We start from the raw sequence: 10,510 nt of genomic DNA, 5'->3' as shown, positions 1-10,510 counted from the left end.
TACGTGACAGGAGTACAAAACTGAATCCAACGATGTGGATGGCCTTTAAATAAATGTTACATGCCCGATGAGGTCATTCGATTTTCCAATGGCCCTGGGGTCGACTGAGCCTCTAACAGAAATGAGTACCAGGAATCTTCCTGGAGGTAAAGGACGGCCGGCGCGTAAAGCTGACAACCTCAACGCCATCTGTCAGCCGACTGTTTACAAAATGTGGGACCCTCGATGTCTCACAACCCTATGGGCCTTCACGGTCTGTTACAGGGACAGCTTTATCTCTTTACTTGCCAGTACATACGGGTCCCTTCGCAGTGAATGTAGCAACATTTCTGTGTCAACTGAATAAAGCAAACTAGAGATTGCGTCTTCCTTGAGAACTGTGTATATATATATATATATATGTACAGACGAGTGATATTTATTTTCGTTGCCAGTCAACTGTATTTATATGTAAAAGGTAACGTCCTTATGTTTATTTCATTAAACATCAAGTCATGAAGACGTATGGGGGAGCAGAGGAATATCTCCACCATTACTTAACAAGCACAAGATAGAGGTGAGTTGTTAGCTTCACGTCCAGGTCACTTTACTTCCCGGGGTATGAGCGTCCTCGTTGTCCATTGGATAGGAGGTTGAATGGGCCACAGGACCAGTCTAGGCGTTGCGGAGAACAGCATATATCTCTCGCCCCTATCAGGGATAGAACACTGGCCGTCCAGTTCTTAAAGCTCTTAAAGTATGAGGATCAAATATTTCTTGAAGACTTCATACTTCTGCCTTAAAAATTTACTTACAGAGTTTCATAAAAGGCCAAAATAGTATACACACACATCAAAAGATCGCCAGTAGAGAAATATGTTACGCTCATTGTAAAGGTTTCACGTATCTGCAACATGTGTGCCATTCTTACTTTCAATTTACGTACATCAAGAACCAATTCTAATTGGATATGACAATGCAAGAGTGCAACAAGTTCCTCTTTGTCTCTGAACAACTTCAATCCTTTCTTCAGACAGCATATTCCGACCATAGGTGCTTGAAAAGAATTCGGGGTTCTCCGGGGGCCAGTCAGGTATAAATTACCTTAACTGTTTAATTACGAGCCGCGTTACGGGATGGTTGTGGCAGCAGTTGACCCAGAGTGAAGCTGTGAGTAGCAGTTTATCATTTGGTGGACTCGTCAAGTTTGTTCACCCCACGCATCACTAACGTAAAGTAATGTAACGTCAGGATCTGTGTTACACTGCTCCAAAATTTAATCCTTCAATTCTCATGGTGCCGATCATAGTGGTCGCGTGGTCTAAGGCGTGAACTGACTTCGGTCGCTCGAACGCTAGGATCGTGGATTCGAATCCCACTCAAGGCATGAAAGTTTGTGTGCGTTTATTCTCTGTTTATGTTCTTCTATGTGTAGGTAGTGGCTTTGCGATCGGCTCATCCCCTGTCCAAGGAATCCTACCGACTGTGTATAGATTAAGAAACTGAAAAAAACATTCAAGGTCCAAGAAAGGGCTGTAGAGCCATAGATAGATAGATAGATAGGAAGCACATATATCCCACCTGCATTAACATACCAAAATTCTATCTTCTGCCCACAGAATGTATTTGTGTTCCGTATGGTTCTTCCAACAAACAGCGACTGTGTCCATAAACAGAATCAACCGGTTGGGCTTTGTAGCGGAGACGTAAATAGTTTCCTGTGAGGTACAGACTGAGTTTTCTGCCCACAGAGTGTATTTGTGTGTTCCGTATGGTTCTCACAATAAACGGCAACTGTTTCCCTAAACAGCATTAACCGGTTGGGCTTTGTAGCGGAGACGTAATGTGTTTCCTGTGAGATACGGACTGAGGTTTCTGCCCACAGAGTATATTTGTGTGTTCCGTATGATTCTCACAATAAACAGCGGCTGTTTCCCTAAACAGCATTAACCGGCTGGGCTTTGTAGCGGAGATGTAATGTGTTTCCTGTGAGGCACGGACTGAGTTTTCTGCCCACAGAGTGTATCTGTGTGTTCCGTATGGTTCTCACAATAAACAGCAACTGTTTCCCTAAACAGTATTAACCGGTTGGGCTTTGTAGTGGAGACGTAATGTGTTTCCTGTGAGGTACGGACTGAGTTTTCTTCCCACAGAGTATATTTGTGTGTTCCGTATGGTTCTCACAATAAATTGCGACTGTTTCCCTAAGCAGCATTAACCGGCTGGGCTTTGTAGCGGAAATGTAATGTGTTTTCCGTGAGGTACGGGCTGAGTTTTCTGCCCACAGAGTGTATTTGTGTGTTCCGTATGGTTCTCACAATAAACAGCGACTGTTTCCCTAAACAGCATTAACCGGAAGGGCTTTGTAGCGGAGAAGTTATGTGTTTCCTGTGAGGTAGATCTGAATTCTTATATACAGTATATTTATGTTTACACGAACTTCCTCCGCGTGGAGGAGGATTCAATTACCTCCACTGTGGCCCTGTGAGTCGTATGAGACGAATAGGGAATCCAGTGCCTGGGGGTATAACTGGGCCACTCTTTTCCTTAAATTAACAGACCCAAAGAAAAGTAAGTGAAAAACGTTAACATCTCCAAAAACAAATAACACAAGAATAAAGGGCGAAATTCCTTTGAAGCTGGAGAGCTTTCTGAACATAGACGATTTTTCTTCTGTACGGTATGGCGTACCAATAATATTACGGCGAGCCAACAATGTTAATCAGTTTATAAAAGCCAATCCGTAAGAATATATAAAGAAATATGACATATAGTGTATAAAATACCGATGGATACACTCGGTTTGCATGGAAATTGTAAGCTTAGTTCATTATACAGAAATTGCAACTAAAAACGGCACCTGAAGATGGCAAATATGTTCCGAAACATGTCCTAGACAGTAAACTTCACCTGCCGGAAATTGTATTAACAGGAATATAATAGAGGAACTAACAAATAATCGATATAAGGTAGAATTTTATCAGAATAGCGGCAATCATGACATTTACTTTACTATAACGTGAATATGAACATATTATGTTACGTTTGCAACGATTTGCACGCTCCACCATCGCTGCGGATAACATTTTAAACTAATTAAGGGGTACTCATTATAACAATTAGCTTAAAATTTAGGCTGTGGGGGGAACCTTATATTTCACTAGTCCTTCACTGTTATGACCCTTGACCAGAATTAATCAAACCATAGAGTTCAAACAATTACGCTTACACTTGCTGCGTGCGTCGGTATAGAGACGGGTTGGAGGCCCAGGATTCGAATCCAATCAGTGGAAAGAGACTTTTCTCTTCTACACGTCGTCCAGAGGGGCTCTGGGGTCCACCCAGCTTCCTATCCAATGGGTATGGGGAGTCTTTTCAAGTAAGGTGAAGCGATGGGGACGTGAAACCAACCCAGGCTTCTGTTTAGTGCCGACATCAAGAATGGTGGAGCTATACATCCACGTCCCCGTAAGTCTTCATGGCCTGGTGCTTAACTAATTATGCACAGTCATTTCGAACCTGAAGATGGAGGCACAGTGTTTCTCCGAAAGTTTGATATCCGCCACAAATATTACAAGTTTTCACACAAAATATTAAATTCTGAAACGTTAATTACGTGTTCACAAAAGCTGATGCATTTCAAACTTTGTACATAATTTGGTCATTTATTATTAACAGTTACAAACATGGCTACGGCGCGTAACTAAGGTACGCACATTATGAAGAGGAAAGCGCCACTACATTCTATACTCAGCCTTATGTAAGCAGACTGAGCAGCGCAGTAATCGTCAGTTTATCGTTACATCATTCTCTCGCAGGTTCCGTGGAAACCAAATGCAAAAGCGATCTATCTAACACAACATTTACAACGACTATACGAATTATGTATGTATTCGAAATGTTTTAAGCAATACTGAAGGACTTTTTTTCAATTTACCTAATCCTTCCAGCCGCACTATGGCCCTGGGGTCGACTTAGCCTCTAATACAAATGAGTACCAAGAATCCTCATGGGGGTAAAGGGCGGCCGGCGAGTGAGTCTGACAACCTCACCGCCATCTGTGAGCCGATTGTCTAGAAAATGTGGGAGCCTCGACGTCTCACAACCCTATGGGTCTCCACGGCCTGTTACAGGGATAGTTTTACTTAATTTGGTTTTTACTGTATGTGTATAAAAGTCAGTTTAAGGAGAGACACATGTATAGAAGTATAGTAGAAGAGTAGGTGAAAAGGAAAGTCATGAGAGAAGTAACAGACGCTTGACTGTGGGCAGAAGAAAGAGCGTCGTTTTGTTAGACGGTGCCCAGGGTTCGCCCACTCGTCCATCTGACATGGGCAGCGTGGAAGTGAAGAAACTGTTGATTGAGACAGCAGCAACGGGAGTTTCAGAATTAACCATGAATTACACAATTTACGGAAGAAAATGTCATGGTTTTCAGCATAGGGTTTTAATTTTGACGAGTTTAATTCGTGAGGGTTGCATGAGAAGCGTCCAGCAGCAACTGGGAACGTGGGAACCATCTCAGCATCTAACTGAAGACAGAGGAAAACCAAGAAAACATGTGTCCAGACGGCAGGACGCAGGACCTTCAGAATGCACATTGACTTCAAGCCAGCAGTCCTGTAAACATAATAATATGGGAGATTCCCTGAAGTTTCCCTAATATATGTGCTGCTACTTTAATGATAATACTGTCACGTGATAATGGCTATAAATAGAGTTTGTATTGGTAATTGGATTTATTGAACACTTACAGAGAGCAATTGCAAGTAGCTACAATGCTATCGCTATTTCACACATTCTGTAGTTCATTACAGCACGTACTAATTCTTCTCAGTCTGCTGTGTTATCACCAGTCGTTACTCGGTCACGGATCCCAACAATGTCCTCTGCTTCCGTAGTCACTTTCTTACTGACTGGTGACTGTCCCACAACTAACTCGTTGTTCCAATTGTTCTGCTTATAACATCTCGGCATGGACCGCAGAGGAAACACCCTTCTTCTGTTGCTGATCAATTATTGCTTAGCGGACAGCGCAGAAAACACAATTCCTCTGTTGCTGTTTGCGACCCGATGCATAGCAATGACCGCTGTACAGTCGCCTAACGACGGGTCTACACGCCACAATATGAATAACATGTCACGTGTAACAATACACTGGTTACTGACAATATAAAATAAGAAATGAACGAAAAGTCAATTTGATGTGTTTGTTACTTATCAAGAGGACGCGAACCTCAGGAAGAACAATAAACTACAGTAATATGTGACATGGACAATACCTTTAATTTTTGTTTCCCTCCATCTTCATGTCTTGGTTAATATTTACCCAAATTATTTTAATGTAAAGGAGGGGGAGGAAGGAAATGGGAGACAAATGACGCCTGAATGTGTAAATGATGAGGAAGCAGGTTTGGTACGAAAGTCTGTCTAATAACTGAGACATCCTAATGAATTTTCAAGGGCTACTACAATAGATAATTCCCTTTTTACTTCTGCCAGTCTAACCACAGATCAGCTGGATACATTTGAAAGAGCATCGAAACTTCTTGTTCCATAAATTGAATACAGATACTGGAACACGTAGGAGCATGTTTATTGCTGTGTATTAGCAACACGGCTGTTGTAATAGCGTGCGATTTGTCCGAAGCTGCGGGGACGGCGAAGCACACGCTGCGCGCGAGATTGAACGCAAATGACGCGACATTCCTTGCGATATAAACAAGGGCCAAGTGGCGAGGATGCTGCAAGCACTGGCATTGCACACATGCGCAGCATGAGGGCCGGAGAAAGTAGGGACGTGAGCTAATGTGTCTCCTGCAACACCCAGATGCAACCGGGTCACACACTGCAATGAATGGAAATGTGTTGCCTATATCAGATTGGTCACATTTTCGCGTTCGTAAGAAATTGCCGGCCGTGCTCCGGGGCGCCGTCGGACGGTAGAGGAGAGAGAGGTACCTGGGAAACGGGGGATCCAGGGAAAATTGCTTTCAAACATACAATCAATAAGAATATCTTAAAAAATTCCAAGGCCATAGCTGTCCGGCTTATAGTATGGCTGTGGTATGTCGTAGATGCATGGGCATTGTCTACTCAGAGATATTCTGTAGACAGGCATTCTGTAGCCCCCCCCCCCGGTCCAGAACTGGAGGCGCGCTCCAGTTCGGAAATATAGATGCTCCACTTGAGAAACAGGTAGACGCCAAGTTCACGTGAACAGAATCTCCAGACGCTCCAGTATGAACGTAAGCAGATGCTCCAGTTCAGTTCCATAAGGACGCTGTACTTCAGAACTTTGCGGACAGTTCCGGTTCAAAACTAAGTAGGCAGCTGGACCGCGCCATAGCTAAAGCGGTTTGTCGCTGGCTTCCCACCGCGGCGGCCCGGGTTCGATCCAAGGTCTGGTCAAGTGGGATTTGTGGTGGACAAATTGGCGTTGGGGCAGGTTTTCTCCGCGTACTTCGGTTTCCCTGCCAATCTTCATTCCACCAACTGCTCTACAATCACTCTCACCTATCATCTGGGGCTGGTACAATAGGCCAGAAGTGGCCGCAGTACAAGGGACTTAGTCCCACCCCACTAGCAATAAAAAAAAGTAGGCAGCTGAATTCAGAATTAGATAGAGGCTCAAATTTCAGCATCCGATAGACGCCTCAGTTCAGTAGTAGGTAGGCGCTCCAGTTTCAGAACTAAGTAGAGTCTCCAGTTCAGAACTGAGTATATAACAGTTCAGTTATAGATGGACGCTTTAGTTCAGAACTACTTTGGCTCTCCAGTGCAGAACTAGTTTGGTTCTCCAGTGCAGAACCAGTTTAGTTGTCCAGAGCAGAAGTACTTTGGCTCTCCAGTGCAGAACTAGTTTGGTTGTCCAGTGCAGTACTAGTTTGGTTGCCCACAGCAGAATTACCTTGGCTGTCTAGAGCAGAACTAGTTTGGCTCTCCAGTGCAAAGCTAGTTTGACTCTTCAGTGCAGAACTACTTTGGCTGTCTAGTGCAGAACTAGTTTGGCTCTCCAGTTCAGAACTAGTTTGGCTGTCCAGAGCAGAACTACCTTGGCTGTCTAGTGCAGAATTACTTTGGCTCTCCAGTGCAGAACTAGTTTAGTTGTCCAGAGCAGAAGTACTTTGGCTCTCCAGTGCAGAACTAGTTTGGCTGTCCAGAGCAGAACTACCTTGTCTGTCTAGTGCAGAACTACTTTGGCTCTCCAGTGCAGAACTAGTTTGGCTGTCCAGAGCAGAACTACCTTGTCTGTCTAGTGCAGAACTACTTTGGCTCTCCAGTGCAGAACTAGTTTGGTTGTCCAGAGCAGAAGTACTTTGGCTCTCCAGTGCAGAACTACTTTGGATCTCCAATGTAGAACTAGTTTGATTGTCCAGAGCAGAACTACTTTGGCTCTCCAGTGCAGAACTAGTTTGGCTCTCCAGTGCAGAACTACTTTGGCTCTCCAGTGCAGAACTAGTTTGACTCTCCAGTGCAGAACTACTTTGGCTCTTCAGTGCAGAACTACTTTGGCTCTCCAGTGTAGAACTGCGTTGGCTCCAGCTCAGTTCTAGATAGATTCTCCATTTCACGGGTGAGTAGACGCTCCAGTTGAGAACTGCCGGCTTGTTCATTCCTGTCTCACTGAACAAGAAAGTCCATTGCTCAGATTTAACGATTTTAGAAATAATTTGATGGATAAATACGCCCACAAAAGCACACAGGACAGAAAGTTGCCGATTTAACATTAAGACAATAGGACCACTAAATCTTCGTTAAGAATGGCTGAGGCGGGTTCCAGCAACCCACACACTCGTAAATGTAGGCTGGCTGTTCAAAAACCTTGTTAGTTGGCAGGTATGAAGAGCATTGCTATCTTCTGACGTGTGACTCTATGTGGTCTGATATAAGTATAAAGACGTTTCGGAGGAAATATTGCCTCCATCTTCAGGGTCGAAGATTAAAACAAGGAAGAAACCAACAAAAGCGCAATCAGCTTCACCTCTTTTCTGTTATGAAAGCAGGTCTTCTACCATACTTAGAGAACACTACATTCAGGAGTGCAAATCAAAATTTTGAAGAGACACAACCAACATTTTTCAATTATGGCAAAGGTTTTCAAAGCGAGGGGCTTCCCTCTGGTCGGGGGGACGACGATACTAGTTGGTTAGGTTGTCACGGTCTGAATTTATTGTAATTGTCAAGTGTCATAACATTTAAATAATCAAAATAATATTGATAAAATCCTAAAAGTTGATTTAAAAATAGAAAAGCTCTTATTTATAAATACATACAAATTTAAGAAGGCGTGAGACAAAATTTTTGTTAACCGGAGGAGTTTTCCCCGGGGGTAAAGCTTCAGGGGCGTGAAGCTGACCACTCACCTCCAACCAGTGCCGAGGTCAAGAAAATGTGGATGTATACAACCGCTCCACCTTACGCCTTCCTGGCGTAGTGCTTAATTAGTTAAGCACAGGTACAACTTTACTCAGACGGGGCGCCATTATATACAATTTGGAAGCTACTGTATTATGGTAAAGATGAAGTTACCATTGTGCTTAATTAATTAAGGACCACGCCATGAAGATGAATGGGGTAATGAAGGTAAAGCTCCACTCTTTTTAAATTCTACAGCTCGATGTCCGTGCTGCACTAAAAATGGTTAACAGGCCGTGGAGGCCCATGGGGTTGTGAGACGCCGAGGCTCCCACATTTTCTAGACAATCTACTCACATATGGCGGTGAGGTCAGCCTTACGCGCCGGACGCCTTTTACCCCCATGCACAGTAAGAGACCCATATCGTCAGAATGTGCTTAACTTCAAGTCTCAATTTTTCAGCTTTTATTTATTACTTTATAAAATTTGAAATTATGGACAGATCTAGCTCACTAGATTAGAATTCCTGTTTCTTCAAGAGAATTAATTGTTACTGCTCTAGTTCGCAGTACAATATCCTATTCGAGTGAGACAAGGAGACTGGATACAGTTAACACGCCTGTCTATAGGTGTCGCATTGATCAGTACTAAGAAAGAATACTTTCTCTTCTTGACGACAGATGGAGCAAATTTCCCTGTAAAATGATGCGTCATTTGGGGGCAGATGGGCATTGCCTAGGCAATGTATATACATGTATTTTTTTCTCAAAAAAAAAAAACGTCATTTACCAAAACGTTCAAGAGCTGAAAGTGAGGAAGTTAAATCTAATTCGTTATATTATAAAGCCTCAAAAGCGGGACTTAAATAGCTGTTTACGGTACAGTAGCACTTAGTGAAGAAAACGCTTGCTGAAAATGAACGGGAATCTATGCAATACATAAATAATTCAAATCTGTTTCATATGATTTATAACCCCCTTGTAATTAACGCTCATAATAGACCCCAAAGCCCGAAGCCCACGTTAGAGCTACTCTCCTTCGCCTTTTCGGCTTCTCAACCAAAATTGGGTATTCATTCCTTGTGTCTTCAATTCTATACATGTGTCCAGCTAATAGTATCTTCCTTAATAATTTTTCTTACTCCTTATAGAAGTTTTTTCTGGGGGGAATCTTATTTAGCGGTGTAATGTTGAAGTTATTAGTGGGAGAGACAGAAGGAAAGAGACCACTGGGAAAACCAAGGCGTAGGTGGATGGACAATATTAAAATGGATCCTAGAGAGATAGGATGGGATGGTATGGATTGGCTTGATCTGGCTCAGGATAGGGACCAGTGGAGGACTCTTGTGAACACGGTAATGAACCTTCGGGTTGCATAAAATGCTGGGAAATTGAGTAGCTGCACAATTGGCGGCTTCTCAAGAAGGGCTCAGCTCCATAAGTATGTAAGTAAGTAAGAAATGAAGTTTCTTAAGGCAAAGTTTTGCATTTTAGCACTTAGTCTCGTTCAGTTCAACCGAAACCCGAATTATCCTGTGGGATGTTTATCTCTTCTATGAGGCATCAGGATCCCCCTGCAGGCCACACTACACGGCAGTACAGCCCGGCAGATCACTCATAGCCAACGCGGTCATACACATTTCGACGTAGCAAGATTTAGTTTACTTGCTCCTGTTGTTCATTTCACGACACTGACACTAACTCAGACTATATAGCGTCAAATGATTGGATTACCGTTCAGAAAGAATATGAAAGGAGCTGTCGTGGCCAAATTTAAGGCGCTACCTCTCCTTCGTTACGGGTTGGATGACCGAGGAGTCGTGGTTCGATCCCCGGCATGAGCAAGAGACTTTTTTTTATTCTCCACAGCGTCCAGACCGGTTCCGGGATCCATCCAATTTCCTACACAAATGATATGGAGGCTACTTCACCGGAAGTGAAGCGGCCGAAGCGTGAAACTGAACGCTACTTTCGAGGTTAAGAACAAACGACGCTGTATTTCCACTCCCGGTGCCTCGATGGTGCTTTGCTTAATTAAGCAGAGACAACTTCGCTTTCAGTGTCTTGGCATTTGGTTGGACGGACCGAAGAAAACCATGATAAATCTAAAGGAAGTCCGTATCACGTCTGAGAATCGAACCGGGCACACCCAGAATATAACTCCGAACCCTCA

The 10,510-nt window shown here is 43.4% G+C and overlaps 1 protein-coding gene across 1 annotated transcript; it reads right to left on the bottom strand.

Moving 5' to 3' along the window:
- Window positions 1-6,794: 6,794 nt before the first annotated feature.
- On the bottom strand, window positions 6,795-7,595 carry LOC111872398 (serine-rich adhesin for platelets-like). The gene is made up of 2 exons (XM_023866250.1): window positions 7,106-7,595; window positions 6,795-7,042 (listed from the first exon to the last, which is right to left on the bottom strand). The coding sequence occupies exons 1-2, from the start codon at window positions 7,593-7,595 to the stop codon at window positions 6,795-6,797; spliced, it is 738 nt and encodes a 245-aa protein (XP_023722018.1).
- Window positions 7,596-10,510: the final 2,915 nt, after the last annotated feature.

Source organism: Cryptotermes secundus, unplaced genomic scaffold (assembly GCF_002891405.2).
Source record: "Cryptotermes secundus unplaced genomic scaffold, Csec_1.0 scaffold247, whole genome shotgun sequence".
Taxonomy (NCBI): domain Eukaryota; kingdom Metazoa; phylum Arthropoda; class Insecta; order Blattodea; family Kalotermitidae; genus Cryptotermes; species Cryptotermes secundus.
This window is presented reverse-complemented; position numbering and strand designations above follow the sequence as displayed.

What these genes read in the sequence shown, in the direction of transcription:
- LOC111872398 (XM_023866250.1), bottom strand. Translation starts at nt 7,595, where the DNA reads ATGAACAAGCCGGCAGTTCTCAACTGGAGCGTCTACTCACCCGTGAAA. An exon ending in TTCTGCACTGGAGAGCCAAA is followed by an intron (nt 7,043 to 7,105) that starts GTACTTCTGCTC and finishes ATTCTGCACTAG; the next exon opens with ACAGCCAAGGTAGTTCTGCT.